The sequence below is a fragment of the Staurois parvus genome, unplaced genomic scaffold, assembly GCF_062004578.1.
Source record: "Staurois parvus isolate SC_StPar_1 unplaced genomic scaffold, SC_StPar_1.0 ptg000078l, whole genome shotgun sequence".
Classification (NCBI taxonomy): Eukaryota; Metazoa; Chordata; class Amphibia; order Anura; family Ranidae; genus Staurois; species Staurois parvus.
This window is the reverse complement of record NW_028317874.1, coordinates 56,245-73,791: the sequence shown is the minus strand read 5'-3', so window position 1 is coordinate 73,791 and position 17,547 is coordinate 56,245. Positions and strand designations below refer to the sequence as shown.

The following is a 17,547-nucleotide window of genomic DNA, read 5'->3' as shown; positions in this document are numbered from 1 at the left end:
TGGCCTTTCGCTGTTCGTAAAGGCGGTCTAACATATGTAGGGTTGAATTCCACCTTGTTGCAACGTCGCAGATCAGGCGATGCTGTGGAATTCCGTTCTGCCGCTGCAGCTCAAGGAGGGTGTGCTTTGCGGTGTAGGAATGGCTGAAATGCATGCAAAGTTTACGTGACATTTTAAGGATGTCTTGCAGTGGGATGGTGGATTTTAGGAACCGCTTGACAACCAGATTGAACACGTGAGCCATGCATGGTGCATGGCACAACCTTCCTTGACGCAGAGCAGACACCATGTTCTTTCCGTTGTCGGTCAACATGGTTCTGATTTTCAGTTTGCGCGGACACAGCCATCTGTCGATTTCTCTGTTCATTACACTCAGAAGTTCCTCCCCTGTGTGACTACGTTCGCCAAGGCATACCAGGTGCAGCACAGCGTGACACCGTTGCGCCCTGCACATGTGATATGCCGGTCGGGTAATGGGACTTGGCACGGGGGTGGCGGCTGAGGACACGGCGGAAGAAGAGGTGGTAGAGGCGGACATCTTTGCTGGACCAAGGACGTGCAAACGTGGAGGCAAAAGCGGCGTGACCTGTCCAAGTTGCTGGTGCGGCTGTGCCGGCACCACGTTTACCCAGTGGGCCGTAAATGACATGTACTGTCCCTGACCGTAGTTACAGCTCCACACGTCGGCGCTGCCGTGCACTTTGGCAGAGACCGACATGCTCAAAGACTGGCCCACCATCTCTTCTACATGTGAATGCAGGGCTGGTACTGCCTTTTTGGCGAAGAAATGCCGGCTTGGCACTCTCCACCGCGGCTCGGCACAAGCCATCATTTCTCGGAAAGGTGCTGAGTCCACCACTTGGAAAGGGAGGGACTGCAGCACCAGCAACTTGGACAGGAGGACGTTCAGCTTCTGCACCGTCGGGTGCGTGCTCGCAAACTGTTGTCTCTTGGAAATGGATTCCAAGAAAGACTGCTGACGGAATCCGTGAAGAGGAGTAGCAGGAGAAGGAGCATCTGAACGAGCGGAAGATGCCAACGAGCGACAACTCCCCTCAGCAGAGGTGTTGGAGCCTTGACTGGCTGATAGAGGGCGATTGATGTCGGGTGACGGAGCAAGTAACGGAGCGGGTGATGGAGCGGGGGCTGGGGCAGGCAGAACTGCCGTATCTTTATCACGGTTTTCCCAGGCCACCGAATGGCGACGCTGCATATGCTGACGCAACGCTGTAGTCCCAACATGGGCCCCCTGGCCACGCTTGACTTTCTGGCCACATAGTCGACATACGGCTACGTTTACTTCCTCGGGCGGCTTGACGAAAAATTGCCACACCGCCGAGTAGGAAACTTTGCCCCCGCTACTCCTCACTGGCTGACTGCTACTTCCTCCGTGCACACCGGCACCACTACTGGCCGTGGTGGTAGGCTGCAGTGGAGCTGGTGCTCTACTCCGTGGCCGTTTGGCTCCACTGACACTGCTGCGACCCTGCTGCCTCCTGGGCAACCCACCGACTGTTTTGCTCGCTGGCAAGCTGGCACCCTCTTCTCCTGATGATGCGGAAGCAATAGCCTGATGACGACGAGGCTGCCAAGTGCGATCAGCCTCGTCATCATCAATTAGGGTCTCCGCGTCACTACTAGCCCCCTCGGCTGCGTGTGGGTCAGGAGACAGACCTGTCTCTAGACCGGCTACCGAGCCACTCTCCTCGCCAGTATTTCTTCACCTGGCTGCTGAAGAGGCGGATGTCTCCCCCCGTTCCTGACCGCCCTCTGTTAGCTCTTCCTCACTGTACAGTGGGGCTGAGCCCACAGCATGCGATACTTCGCTTGGTGAGGGAACACCAAAGGACAGGGGCAGGTAGAGGACACGTGATTTCAGTGGGCTTGCTCCCGGGCCATGCCAACTAACGGTTGTGTCTGACGTACCCACCGACTGTTGGCTGTAGGTGTCAGAGGTGACCTGGGAAGAGGAAGACGACCGAGTCAACCAATCGATGACGGCAGGGTTGTCGGTGGAGACACGACCGCTGGATGACACCGGGAGCACTGGCCTCTGGCTGCGACTAGTGCTGCCTCGACCCCTTCCTCTGCTGCCACGTCTGCTCGCTCCTGAAACATTGCCTCCTCTGCGTGTTGTCTGACATACTCTTTTTAATTCAATAGTGGTTGTGAAGCAGAAAGTAACGATTCTGTGGCCCTAAAGTCTCTGTGGCCCTAACTCTGTCCCTAATACAGACAGGTCTGTCTCTCTTGAATGACCGGAGGCTAATGGAGAATTCTAAGATGGCCGCAATTTATAGCTCCACCATTACACAGTGCTGGCTGGCTGGCTGCTGATTGGCTAATGCGATCACATGTCATGAGTGAATGCATTATGGGTCAGCGCGCCTTGTCTGCGCGCCTTCCCAGAGATCCCCGCTCCGTCGCCACACATGTCGCCGCCATTTTTGGGAAAATTCGATTCGTGCATCCGAAGTTTGCTAATTTTCGGATTCGGCGCGAATCGAATTTTTCCTCATCTTCGAAACGAATTCCACTTCGCCATGTTCGATTCGCTCATCTCTAGTTACAGGCCATAGTGTAATATAAGTCACTTATGATGAGGAGGCTAGGCTTGGGCTATAATGCAATAACTGCAAAGTATTAGTAAACTCTTGACTATGCAGGATAGCAGGTACTCTAACACAATCCTTAAAATAAGTCTGCAGCCAGCCACATTAGAGCTCTTGAGGACGTTTGCACGCAAGAGGGAATAGTTTCTGCAACAAAGAATTGGGTTGTAGAACACTGACTTCCTAGGGGCACTGAGTGGGGAAGTGTCCAGCATGGAGTTAATTATCAGACATATAATATTAGATATTTCTCTGATGTTCAGGGAAAAAGGCGCCCTTAAAGATAATGATTCCAGGTGGACTTCTGCAGCAATCTGATGGTGCTGCCTCTGCAATGCAGCAGCAACTTTTAGATAGGCACAGCAGAAATCAGCAGGTCTGGGTCTTGGGTGGCTCCGATATCAGGCCTCAAGATGATCCACAGCTCCAGCAGACAGTGGCACGGATACAGACTGGAAACTTTCTCTTGTAATGCATACTTTTTCATTTTATCTTCCGCCATGTCTCTCTCTGACTGGACCTTACCTTCTGCACACCAGTGTCTCTATTCCAGACTGGCTTGTGTTTTCCCAGTCCATCTAATTTTATATGACACCTACTGACTCAAGGCATGGTGGATATTGTAGTTTCCTGGGTCTGGATAGTAATGGAGTTCCTTCTGGCTGAAACCACAACTCCCAAAGTGCAATGCTCTTGACTGCAGATGAATCTGAGTCCACAAAGCTCCATCTTGTGGCTGAAAAAAGGGAACTTCTTGCAAGACAAGTTAGCTATGATAATGCATTAGTAAGCCTGCAGATTTCAGTTACAGTGGGTGTTTTTGCATAGTATATGAGCACTAAGAGGGCTGGGTGTCCTGACATGACCCCATGGCTACATTTTTGTTTTCTTTTTGTAGGCTTTTTTCTTTTTTCACCTGTTAATTCTGTAATAAATACACTTCCTCGTCCCTTCATGTCTACGCTTTTTTTTTTTTAACTGTATCCATAGGGGCAGCCAAAGTTGTTACATGGGTCGGACATTGAACATATCTTCCTATGTCCACCTTCATTACATGCTAGATTCATATAGGAATAGTAGTTCACAAAAGCAAGCTAACTTTCTTAAGGTGGGTACAAATGGATCAAAATCCAACTAGTTCAACAGGGACCAGCCAAATTTCGATCTGTGTTTGCCCCTCCCTGTTCTACAGAAATCGATTGTGGCAGATGAGACTTGTAATTTAATCATTCACAGATGTCTGTGAACAAATGATGCAACTGTGCGAGTACAGAAATGACAATAGTGACTTATGGAATTTTTGTTTTGTCTATTTCTGCTCCCAAATTGTGAGAGTTAAGGTGGGTACACACAGATCCAAATTCATCTGATTAAGAAAGGACTGATCTGTGTGTGGCCCTCCTTATTCGACTGAACCAAAGTAGGATCAGTAGATTGATTTCTGTTGAATGGTCACACTGGAAAACTTTCATCAGTCAGTGGCTACAGCCAATTGACTGCAGCCACTGATCAGTATATTCTAAAGCCTAGTACACTTCATCAGAAAATCGGACTTTCCGATTTTTTTTTTTTTTTTTTCTTTTTTGTGATTTTCCACAAAAGTGCATATCATGATGTAGTCAGAATGGTATTGAGGTGTAAAAAAATGCTCGGCTGACAAAGGCAAACATAACTACAGTATGTACTAGCATAGTAGAAGATGAAGTGTAGGATCTTTCTATGCTTCTGATCAGGCATGGTTTTTTTTTTCTATTCAATCATTTCCATACGATTACTGTACACATTATATGAAAAACGGACATTGTGTTCACGTATGATAAAACTATTCTAGCTTGCACCCTCAGATTTTATTGTCAGAATCAGCTGTCGAAAGCACTATACTAACGACCAGATAATTGGCTGGTAATTTTTGTATGATTTTCTTGTGTGTACGAGTCATAACAGCACAAAGTCCCCACTGTTAAAATACAATGCTGCAGCGGGATATTCAATTCACTTGTTTGGAAGGGGAAATCCATTCAAATTTTTTTCATCACGCCCAACAGGGTATACCCAGTTTTAGTGCTTTCTTTTAAGCTCATGGAAAGTGACAAGGACACTGCATTGTTGGCAAGCTCAACAGGCATTTTCTGTACTTGTTAAAAACTGTTGTAGCTTGAAAAATGAAAACGAATGCAGATACCACATCTAAGGACGAGTAAGCAGCAATACAAAAGATTTTTTCTTTTGGGTTTCCAAATGCTTTAAGCTTAATGACTTGAGCCTATAGTGCTCTAAGTCACTAAATATGCTGCAGTTTGAGTACATTTGATTCCACAGGGAACACAGGTCTTTGTTGGCCTTTTGCTGGAGTTTTCTAACACAAAAGTGTTACTGGGTCTGCTGATGTGTCAACCTAAATTCAGACTTTATAAACTATCCAAACAACCTTTTATTCTTGAGTAAACCCACACAAAATGTGTTGAAAATGAAATGCAAACTGTTTTTTCTTTTTCCTCTTTCAGCTCCATAAAACTGTAGAACTAGACCCAAGACACAATTACATCTTTGGATACCATCCTCATGGCATCATGAGCATTGGAGCATTCTGTAACTTTGGCACAGACAGTACTGGATTTTCTCAAGTTTTTCCCAACCTGAAGCCACATCTCACCACATTATCTGGAAATTTTAAGGTGCCTTTATACAGAGATTACCTTCTGGCTGCAGGTAAATCTGTGGGGGTCATAAACATGTTCCGGGTGCACAGGGTGAATGTGGACCTAAGATGGCAGAACGGGTTTGAGCAGTCACAAGTACCCCAAAAAATAGCACTAATAAAATTAATTATTTGCTAGTTGATAATTATAATTGGTTAAAAATGTTCAGGGTAAATGAATATAACATTGAGGTATTATAATATGTTGAAGACCTAGAGAGACCTCTGAGACCAAGATTTCCTATTTATGAGTGGCAGATCCCAATGTTGGGCAAACGGTAGCAAATCTGACTCAAATCTTAGAACATGCAATTTTATTTTATAAATATGCCTCTATACCATTCAACCAGAGTTAACCATTAGCAATTGTTCTTGGCCGTTTTTAGTTTGAACATATAGTACCATATGTATCTGAAAGTATTTTTCTACATCTTTTTCATAACTAAATAACAACTTGTTTTATCAAACATTTTGGTCTACCATATGGCAAACAAATCCTAATATTTTCCTGTAAATTGTATTGTAGGAATGTGCTCAGTGACCCATTCATCCATAGACTACCTCTTGTCCTGCCATGGATCTGGCAATGTTGTGGTAATTGTTGTGGGTGGAGCAGCAGAGGCATTAAACTGTAGCAAGAATAGGCATATATTGACACTAAAGAAACGGAAGGGATTCATAAAGAAGGCCCTAACTAATGGGTAAGTAATCTGCAACATTTGCATTTAGTCATTACATTTTTATAGTCAGCGGGCTTGAAACCATTCATGTTTGGGTGGTCATTGTCTGCGATATGTATCGTGTTAAGGCAGCAAAATATTAGCTGAGCTCTAGGTAGATATAAAAGACACACGTTGATGTAGCTCTGCAATAATGAATACACCATTAAATGTACATTATACATTTTATTTTTTTATTATCATAATGTATATTATACAGGATGTATATTATACAGGATTTCTTGTGCAATACTTTACAAAATAAAGAGAGGCAGTACAGTTACAATACTATTCAATACAAAAGGGTTAGGAGGGCCTTGCTAGTGAGAGCTTACAATTTAAAGGGAAGGGCAAGTGATACACAAGGTAATTATGGGGGATGAGTTGTTCTAGCATATTTTCAGGGATTGCTTAACCACTTGCCCTCCAGAGGATTTACCCCCCTTCCTGACAGGCCATTCTTTGCGATACAGCACTGTGTTACTTTAACTGACAATTGCGCAGTCATACAACGCTGCACCCAAATGAAATTTATGTCCTTTTTTTTTCCCCCACAAATACAGCTTTCTTTTGGTGGTATTTGATCACCTGTGCATTTTTAAAAATTTTGCACTATAAACAAAAAAGACTAACAATTTTGAGAAAAAAACAATATTTTTGAGTTTTTGCTGTTAAACATTTCCAGTAAAAAAAATTTTTAAATCAAATTTCATCATAAATTTAGACCAAAATGTATTCTGCTACATGTCTTTGCTAAAAAGAATCCCAATACATGTAAATTATTGGTTTACATGAAAGTTACAGCGTTAACAAATGGTGGTAAATATAGTGGAGATATATACAGTCATGGCCGAAATTGTTGGCACCCTTGATATTTTTCCTGAAAATCAAGTATTTCACACAAAAAAGGTATTGCATTAACACATGTTTTGCTATACACATGTTTATTCCCTTTGTATGTATTGGAACAAATATAAAACAGAGGCAGAAAAGCAAATATGACATAATGTCACACAAAACCCCAAAAATGGGCTGGACAAAAGTATTGGCACCCTTAACTTAATATTTGGTTGCACACCCTTTGGAAAACATAACTGAAATCAGTCGCTTCCTATAACCATCAATAAGCTTCTGACACCTCTCACCCGGAATTTTGGACCACTCTTCCTTTGCAAACAGCTCCAGGTCTCTCTTATTGGAAGGACACCTTTTCCCAACAGCAATTTTAAGATCTCTCCACAGGTGTTCAATGGGATTTAGATCTGGGCTCATTGCTGGCCACTTCAGAACTCTCCAGCGCTTCTTTGCCATCCATTTCTGAGTGCTTTTTGACGTATGTTTGGGGTCATTGTCCTGCTGGAAGACCCAGGATCTTGGACGCAAACCCAGCTTTCTGACACTGGGCCCTACAGTGCGACCCAAAATCCTTTGGTAATCCTCAGATTTCATGATGCCTTGCACACAGTCAAGGCACCCAGTGCCAGAGGCAGCAAAACAACCCCAAAACATCATTGAACCTCCACCATATTTTACCGTAGGTACTGTGTTTTGTTCTTTGTAGGCCTCATTCCGTTTTCGGTAAACAGTAGAATGATGTGCTTTACCGAAAAGCTCTATCTTGGTCTCATCTGTCCACAAGACGTTTTCCCAGAAGGCTTTTGGCTTACTCAAGTACATTTTGGCAAACTGTAGTCTTGCTTTTTTATGTCTCTGTGTCAGCAGTGGGGTCCTCCTGGGTCTCCTGCCATAGCGTTTCATTTCATTTAAATGTCGACGGATAGTTCGCGCTGACACTGATGCTCCCTGAGCCTGCAGGACAGCTTGAATGTCTTTGGAACATGTTTGGGGCTGCTTATCCACCATCCGGACTATTCTGCGTTGCAATCTTTCATCAATTTTCCTCATCCGTCCACGACCAGGGAGATTAGCTACAGTGCCATGGGTTGCAAACTTCTTGATAATGTTGCGCACTGTGGACAAAGGCAAATCTAGTTCTCTGGAGATGGACTTGTAACCTTGAGATTGTTGATATTTTGCCACAATTTTGGTTCTCAGGTCCTCAGACAGTTCTCGTCTCCTCTTTCTGTTGTCCATGCTTAGTGTGGCACAGACAGACACACAATGCAAAGGTTAAGTGAACGTCTCTCCTTTTTATCTGCTTTCAGGTGTGATTTCTATATTGCCCACACCTGTTACTTGCCCCAGGTGAGTTTACAGGAGCATCACATGCTTGTAACATTCTTATTTATCCGCAGTTGTGAAAGGGTGCCAATACTTTTGTCCAGCCCATTTTTGGAGGTTTGTGTGACATTATGTCGAATTTGCTTTCTTTCCTCCCTTTTTTTGTTTTGTCCCAATACACACAAAGGGAATAAACATGTGTATAGCAAAACATGTGTTAATGCAATACGTTTCGTGAGAAATACATGATTTCCTGGAGAAATATCAAGGGTGCCAACAATTTCGGCCATGACTGTATATATATATATATATATATATATATATATATATATATATATATATATATATATATATTTATTTTTTTTTTTTTTTTTTTTTACTAGTAATGGCGGCAATCAGCGACTGCGGCGGGCATTCTGACACTGGGGGGAACTGACTTGGTGTCACGGACACCCCCAGTGACACCAATACAGTGATCAGTGCTAATAAAAAGCACTGACTCTGTACTAATGGCACTGGGCAGGAAGGGGTTAACATGTGGTGCGATCAAAGGGTTAACTGTGTGCTGTTTCACTATGTGGGCTGTGGGTGTGTTTAACTGTAAGCACACTGCTTTGTATGGCTCTGCTATTTGAGCAAGAGCTGACAGGGGAGAGATCTATGTTTATACACTGGTCTCTCCCCCGTCGGTAATACTTGGCGATCACCGGGTGCCGGCGAGGAATCACCGGCTGGGACCCGGTGATTAACAGCCAAGGCCACGGATGGCAGCGCGGGTAGGGGGCGCACGCCCCCTACCCGGAACTGCAAAATCACGTATATATACATGATTTTGCACACCCGTGTCACCCTGTAGCAGTATTTCTGCTATAGGGCAGCGCGGAAGCAGTTAAAGGCAGGCAAAGTAGTAGACAGCCAAATAAGTGGGAAGTTCCAGAGGATTGAAGAGGACTGTTTGGTTTATATTTTGACATGAGGTTGGTGATGTAGCTGAGGGATGATTTTGTGGATAGCTTTGTATGTCATTGTTAATATTTTGAATTTTATTTGTTGGGTGATTGGAGGCCAGTGGAGGGACTGACAGAGAAGGGTGGCAGACACTGAACGCTTGGTAAGGTGGATAAGTCCGAGAATGAGCATTCATGATAGACTAAAGAGGGGATAGCCTGTACAGAGGTAGGCCAATGAGAAGGGAGTTAAATAGTCAAGGTGAGACATAACAAGTGAGTGGATTTGTAGATGGGGAAATATTGTAAGCTCAGATTTAAAAAGATTGATTTTTAGGAAGTGGTGTGGCATACATACTGATATGTCCCTTTTAGCAATTTAGTGATTCACAGGAGAAGTGGGTGGTCAACCATGTTGAAAGCAGCAGAAAGGTCAAAGAGTAAGAGTACTGAGTTGTGGCCATTGGATTTAGTAGTTGATAAGTTGTTAGTGAGTTTTAGAAGGGCAGTATCTGTGGAATGTTGTGAGTGTAAGCCAGACTGTAAAGGGCTAAGAAGGTTATCAGTGAGGTAGCAGATCAGATAGTTGTAGAACAGGCATTGTAGGATTTTAGGTAAATGAGAGCAAGGAGATGGGTCTTAGATTTAAAAGGTCCTCACAGGACCCCATTAGCCAAAAAACCGAAGGGTGATCAGTGCATGTTTTAGAGGAGTGGAAGATGCCAGTAGAGAGGAAGAGGTTGAAGATTTGAGTAACAAAGCATAGAAAAGAACAAGAAGGTGACCAAAGCAGTTGTGTGGGAATAGGGTACAAGGGGCAGGTGACATGATGGGCTTCAGAGAAATTTAGTAACTTCCTCTTTAGTGACAGGGTCAAAGTTAGAAAAAATGAATGTGAAATAAATTGCATCTGTCTTCTTTTTGAAATGGCTGACAATGTCCTTGGCAATGAATGAGCTAGTGTGCAAAGTGGAGAGTTAGAAATGGAAAGATTGGTGATGAAAAGATTTTAATAAGAGTGATGAAAGAGGTATTTTTTGTAAGCATGGAGGAAGGAATTATATTTTAGCAGGGCAGCTTTATACAGAGCAAAATCATGCAGGGGCCTAGTCTTTACGCTACACTTGCTCAGGAGTGCAGCTATATGGTTTGAGAGTTCTGATGTCATCTGTTTTCCAGGGTTGAAGTGGTTGAGGCATAATTCTACGTTTGGGTAGCAAGTGCGTCCAAGGAGGAAGAGTAAGCTTTTGTAGACCAAAGTGGCCAGGTTACGGCAGGACTAGGGTAAGATATTGCCATACAGGTTGTAATTGGCGGAATAGAGAAGAGAAGAGTTGAAGTGGCAAAGGTTTCTACAGGTAACTGCTTGCTGGTGGAATGGATAGGAAGTTAACAATAGGGTAAGCATGGAACTGATAAGGTTCTGATCAGAGTGAAGAAGTGGTGCAATTAAGAGGTTGCAGGGAGTGCAGAGGCAAGACAAAATGAGAGTGAGTAGGAGTGTGTGTGTCCAGTGTGTTAGGTCAAAAGTTGAGGTTAGGTCAAGAAGTCACCAAGAATGATAGTGGCTATTTCAGAGGGGGAAAGTAGGGTAGATAGGCAGAGAAGCCCTCAAGGAAGCGTGATGCTAGCCCAGGAAACCATTAAGCAAAAACAACCCTAAGAGAGACTGCGGGAAAAAGACAAATACTATGAGCTTCAAAAGAGGAGAGTGATAGAGAATGAGGTGTAGAAGGAACTTGAAAGGTGCACTCTGGGCCTAAAAGGATTCCAGAGCCACCTCATTTTCATCCTCTGGGTGAGTCCATTAGAGGCCATTGTGAAAGAAGACAGCTGGAGGGGCAAATTTAGATTCCTGAATAAAGTAACAGCAAGTGAAGGGTGCTGGATGTGGAGGTGAAGTTTGGATAGAAGAGAGCCAGGGTTGAGTGAACTATACCCAGAAATAGGATGGGGGAAGTAAGTTGGAAGTGGGGTTTGTCTGAGTGCGCATTTCCAGTGTTCTGGAGGTTATCGTAGCACGTGGGTTGAGAAATTAAAATGTATTTTCAGTGTAATATGCCAATCAGTTTATGTGCTGAAAAAAAGCTTGCTGATGGGAAGGGAAATCAGAGTGAGAAAGAAATGAGCTCATCACTGTGCTGCTTCTCCTGTAACTGTCTAGGAAAAGATTGGGGTGGGTTCTTGTTATTTTTGGCTGGAGTTCTGCTTTTAAAAATTGCAATTTCTAGCTCACAAAAATGGTAGTTTCAGGCAGAGAAAAATAAGAGTGATATGTCAAATATGGATGGGAGGTGAATGTCAATTTTTATACAAAGAACAAATGGCTTAATCAATTAAAAAATCTTTTTTTATTGTAAGCAAGCATAAAATGCACGGTCGATCTGCGGTCAGTTAATATTGGGAGACTGGGGACAAACTGAATCTTTTGTCATACTGCACAAATAATGTATGTCTTTTTCTAGCATTAGGTTGCTGATAAGTGTCTCAGCTCTTGTGAGCAGTGAGCATAGAATAGTTAGTTAAAGCCATTTTTGGGGGGTTTGAAGCAAAGCATTTGCACACGAAGTGGGGACCTGGTTAGGACACAAAGAACAAAATGAACCAGGCAGGGTTTTCAACCCACAAGTGAAAAACTTAAAGTAGTCCTATTTAATAAATAAGTGCAAAGTGCAATAACCTATATTAATCCATCAGAAATAATCTCTTAACTGATCAGGCTGTAATAAGCTAATGGTGACCATAGACACAGACAGAAGTCCAGTTATTGCAGGTAATATTTCAAATTGGGAGCATTGCTTGCTATTATTGTAACACACTACAATGCTTTACAGTGCCTTTTTGGTTCCTGTGTATTCCTTTGGGGAGAATGAGGTTCTTCGGCAATATCACTTTGAGCCTGGCAGCTGGAAAAAGAGCCTCCAGGAATTATTCCAGCAATGGATTGGTTTCGCTCCCTGTGTTTTCTTTGGGCGAGGAATCTTTTCCAGTTCATCGAGAGGAATAATGCCACTACGAAGAGCCATTAACACCGTCGGTCAGTGCTGCTTAACATATGAATTTCATGGCTGGAGACTTATCTTACTTTTTATATTTCACTTATTTTAAACCAGGTGTTGCGTGCTTTGCACAAAACATTGTACAGCTACAGTAAATGGTGCTAATGACTTAAAAGATACTTGAGTTGGTTTACCCAAAACTGTTTCAATCCTTAGCAGATGGTTTACAATTAAACCAACTGATTTATTGTGTTTCTAAAGAATATCAGTTGTGTGATCTCTATGCCTGAGTTACCAGGTCTCAACAACTGACTATTATGAGGAAAAGGTTAATGTTTGTTATGGAGAATGCAAGAGATGGAGTAGAAATGTTCCAAATGAGTGATAACACCAATAAATGCCAGACAAAGGTAGATGGTTCCTGTCACTTGGTTTCTCGGGTATTATAGAATGCTAGCAGGGGTTAATGTGTATTATGGAAAATGCAAGATGGGGTAGAAATATTCCAAATGAGCGATAAGACCACAAACATGCCAAGCAATGGTAAATAGCTCCTGCCACTTGGTTTCTCAAGTATTATAGAATGCTAGCAGGTGACCGCACCTGTAACGGCAATATCAATTTTTGGTCAATTACCTTTTCAGGTGTATTCGTTATGGCCTGCATCAGCTGGCATCCTTTTTTTGCCAACAGTTTGAGACACTCCACTTGAAATCATTCAACAATTCACAGTTCTTTGGGAATGAAAAGACGCTGAAACAGGTTAAATCTAGGCCAACTGAACCTGCAAAGACTTACGTAGGCAGAGAAGTAGTTCTGAAGCAAAGAAAGAAGCCATTTTGCCACTAGCCCTTAAAGTGTCTATGGAAAAACTGCTGAGAGTTATACAGTGCAGTAATACATCCCTGCAGCAGCTTCCCTTCCCCCTGCTAAACCCAAATGCCAAGCCATTTTGACAGAGCAACGCTCCAACACTGCCTATTAGTGTCAAAGCTTGCCTGTTCCCTGCAGACCAATATTACGATAGACTTCCTCACTGGCCAAAGAGCTATGTTAGAAGTGGTAGTTTCTAACATGGTGGTAGATAAGCTTCAATAACTCAAGAGCATCCAAGCTTAACCTAAACAGAACAGTCTGGCATTCATGCAGAGGAAGGTGATTGAAAGGTACTGCAGGTATGTGCAGGAACTTCTAGGTGATGTGTTATACTTTTTTTTTTTTTTTTTTTTTTTTTTGTGATACAGGCAGCTTAAAGAGAACTGTCCCTTTTTAATGTGCCAGTTGGCATTGTCTTGCAAAGGATACAATCCCTCCCCAATGATGCTTACCTTGCCAGCAATCCTTTGCCAATCCTTCTTTCGTCTTAGCCTGCACTAAAATTCCCAGTGTGGACTGGCATTGGACACTAAGGCAATCTGTGATGTCACTTCCTCTGTCATGTAACAATGCTCGGGCCTAGCAATTGCCACATGAGAGTAAGTCGCATGCGCCCTCATGGAATCATTGTGTATTGCTGCTGGCTGCCATGGAGGAAGAAAAGGTGGAGCACTGACAAGACAGTGGGTTCCTTTGCAAGGAGGCTGTCACCGTGCCCTGAATTAGTCTGCAAGTTTGCCAGTGCATGAGCAACTGCAGACCAGGGGCGGACTGACAACTCATGGGGCCCCCGGGCAATAGGGGATCATGGGGCCCCTGTTTCCTTGCCCAAACACAAAAAAGCCTATGAAAAAGGTACCAGGGGCATCTCAAGGGGCCCCCTACTGACCCTGGGTCCTCGGGCAGTGCCCGAGTTTCCAAATGGTCAGTCCACCCCTGCTGCAGACATTTAATTTTAATTTTTGGGTGCACATACACATTTAATAGATTATTTGGACATCAAAACGCCTATTGTTGTCACATGTACACTGTGTTTGTTGTCATTATTACTCCATACACGTGACTTGTAAACTGAGCCTGGGTGTATCACAAGGTGTGTCTCTTAAGTAAAACCTCACTAATTGCTGACATGTCTGCTGGTTAAATTGACTGTCCTAAGCTGAACTTTTAATTTCCTTTCAGTTGGTAAACCTATCCCTGTGCCTAGGATGAAGAATCCTTCTGAGCAGCAAGTGGATGCGTATCATACTCTTTATATAGACTCTCTGCAGCAGCTTTTTAATGCACACAAAGAACGCTTTGGTCTACAGCAGACAGACTCTCTGTTGCTAGTATGAAAATGATGTGTGACAGAACTACTGGACCAAATAAAAAATGCAACTTGATGGCATCAGACCAACACATAGACAGAACAGAATCTAATCGATTGAGATGCCTCAATTGGACTCCGTAATACAAATGATAACATTTTGACAATATCTCAAGTCTTCCCACTGAGAGACCCCGGAATTTCAGAGTCCCAAATCAACTGCCAACTTATATGGGCTTATGTACTAAAGCAGTGGAAAGAGCCACGATGTCAGGCATTAATAACTAATAGATTTCATTTTATTTTGGTAAGATCAATGAAATATGAAATTCTAATTGGTTGTTCTACATGGGTTACTGCATTTTGCCTTACTGAACAAGCTTGACTGCGTGTTCTGTAAGCAGAAGTTAAGTTGAATGTTTACAATAAAGTATCGGTGTAATCAATACAAACTTAACAAAAACTTGTCTGTGGTTTTTTTTTTTTTTTTTTTTCTGAACCTTACTTAAGCAGAGCTAAATCCACAGATTAAACTTTAAAGAAGGTTCAAGTTAGAAAAGGATGTAGGTGTTGATGTATGGGTCCCCTGATTCTGGGTGACAACCCTTCCAGCAATGCCACATCCTCTGATACACCAAGGAAAAAAACGCAACAGCAAAATAAAACACATTTGTACAATATAACAAGACCATGTTGGATCAAGTATTGCTGGACCCAATCCCCTCCAAGTACCTGAATCGTGTATATGGGGGGGGTCCTAACTAAAGGCAATCCTAATGGCTGAAAGGTCCTAGAGTCTATCCAAAACTCCTCTCACTGGCCAGTGTGGTATGTACTAAACATAGGAGTCCTGTGTTGGAGCGCTCAAGTAAATTTGTGGTCCCACGGTAATGGGTGTAAGTCCCCAAACTAAGTACTAAGTTAGGGTGGTGCTGTCCCTTTTTAGAGGAGGGTGATGAGGTTGTGGCCAGTCATCGCTATGCAGTCTGTTGTGAAGCCTCCTTCTTCGGTGTCCAAAACCCATGGTGTTGGTGTCAACTCTGGATGTTCCAGCAACGATCTTTCACAAAACCATTGATGCCCCTCTCCTCCAGCTCACTGGGTCCTTCCAATGACAGTGGCCTCTAGGCACAGTACCACTTTGACGCAGAGGCGAATTCTGATGACAAGCAGTGTGTCTGACTCATGCAGCATGTGAGATTCCTCCAGTCCAGGCTTCATCTTCTGTTTTCATTTTTTTCAGCACACCATCCCTTCTGAGGCTTGTAGTCCTATACAGTACTCTTCTTAATAGAGGCTCTTTTCTAGGGACTACACCCCCATAGATCCAGGCAGCTCCCAGCAGTCTTTTATAGTTCCCTGGGCAGGATCTTCCTTTCCCAGGCTACACTGCAGGCAATCAGTGTCCCTGTATCCTGAATGGTTGGAGTGCTCCCCTCCAGCCATGGCTACAAGAGCAGTCTGTCATAGTCTTTGGTTGGCTCTGTCTCCCCTCCCTGTGGTGACACTCTGCACATCCATGGCCAGGGAGGGAAACAGGATAACTGCTGCAGCCAGGATGGTTTTATGTGGGTGCTGTCTAAACTGTTACAGCCCACTTTGGGCGTCTGTGGCTGGGGAGCACTGCAGACCTAGGCTACAAAAGTATACTGTATGTGAACATTTATCATGTGCTTTGGCCCAATTAATGATTGCTGTAATCTTTTTTTTACCCCTGTTGTTGTTCCACTGGTTGTGATTATAGAAAAGATGGAAAAGATTTACTATAGGTAATATGAGTGGCCATTTCTTCTTTCTGTGCAAGCTCTTAAAATAGAATTATGGCTGTCCAGTAAAAAAAAAAAAAAAAAAAAAAAACATGCTTCAGCATTTTAGGTAGTATTAACCCTTAGTGTTTTTTAGTTCAACACACTGAGCACAATGAAATAAACATTCCTCAATAGACTATTTATTCAAATCTTTACCCCTGTATTTGCAATTTACAATATTCAATGCTGATGGCTCATCCTTTGTCAGTGCTGCTGACTTCTGAATGAACTTCTGGTCATCCCAGGAGATAAGGGAAAATGTCACCAGCACACCGAGAATCACCAATATGGGTCCAAAATTTTTAATAAACATGATGAAGGGGTCCTGCGAGACTCCAAAACTTTGCCTTGCTGTAACGAAGTGATCGTTGATTAAAACTTTTTAACCCATATTGGTGATCCTCGGTGTGCTGGTGACATTTTCCCTTGCTGATTCTGTTCAATTCCAGCCAACTGTCCCTGCAGCACCCACTTATACACACAGCTATTTTTAATGCAGGAATGCAAAACTCTAGTCCCGGCATGCAAGGGTGTCTCCACAGGATGCTGCAAGAGAAAGGAGTCACTGTTCAAGAGGAGACCAGGGGTAGTGGTCATGGCAGCATAAACTGGAACATAGCCAAGGGTTAAAAGATAAAGAAGCTGTATACTCAGTAAGTGATTAAACTATCTGCTCTAAGTACTTAAAAACTGAGGGTTTAATGACATTTTAGGTATACGTGCATCTGCACTTAGTTTTCCCTTCGTTTCCCTACAAAATCCAACAAATACCTGTTGATCCAGCCAGTGAAGTTTAAAGAGGAATTTCAGTTGTTTTCGTGTTTATTAAATGTCAGCAGCTACAAAAACTGTAGCTGCTGACTTTTAATAAACACACACTTACCTGTCCCAGGGTCCAGCGATGTACTCACCTGGGCAGCTACTTCTCTCCTTCTGTCCTCCACGGCACCCGCATCTTTACTGCGGGCACCAGGCTGTGACAGTTTGCAGCTTCACAGCCTGGTGTCCACTGCGCATGCGCGAGTCACGCCGCGCTTCCTGATTGGTCCAACAGTCTCCTGGGACCTGTGAAAGTTCCCAGGAGACTGCGGGAGCAAGGAGGGGGCTGAACTTCTGGCTCACGTTACTGTGGTGAACTGAGCCGGAAGTGGGAGCGAGTAACTGTCAAAACTAGGTGCCTGCTCCCACCCAAAAGGTGCCAAATATGGCAGTGGAGGGGGGGAAGAGGCAAATAAGTGGAGCTTCTGCTTTTGAGTGGAACTCCGCTTTAACTAATGCAGTTTCCTGTAGTAGTGTGGCAACGATGCTGCATTGCTCCTGAATTCACAGCAGAGTTTCCAATCTCATGAGATGTTCGAGGGGATGTGGTTATCATTGTCATGGCTGATTCTGGGAAGC

General features: G+C 43.5%; 1 protein-coding gene across 1 annotated transcript in view; it reads left to right on the top strand.

Annotated features, from left to right (window-relative positions):
• LOC149469219 (diacylglycerol O-acyltransferase 2-like) overlaps positions 1-14,804 on the top strand; it is a 37,426-nt gene extending 22,622 nt beyond the window's left edge. Inside the window, exons 6-9 of the mRNA XM_089669487.1 lie at positions 5,117-5,321; positions 5,837-6,011; positions 11,992-12,194; positions 14,215-14,804. Coding sequence (XP_089525613.1) covers positions 5,117-5,321; positions 5,837-6,011; positions 11,992-12,194; positions 14,215-14,369 — 738 coding nt within the window. The 3' untranslated portion in view covers positions 14,370-14,804. The remainder of the gene's footprint in view (positions 1-5,116; positions 5,322-5,836; positions 6,012-11,991; positions 12,195-14,214) is intronic.
• The last annotated feature ends 2,743 nt before the right edge of the window (positions 14,805-17,547 follow it).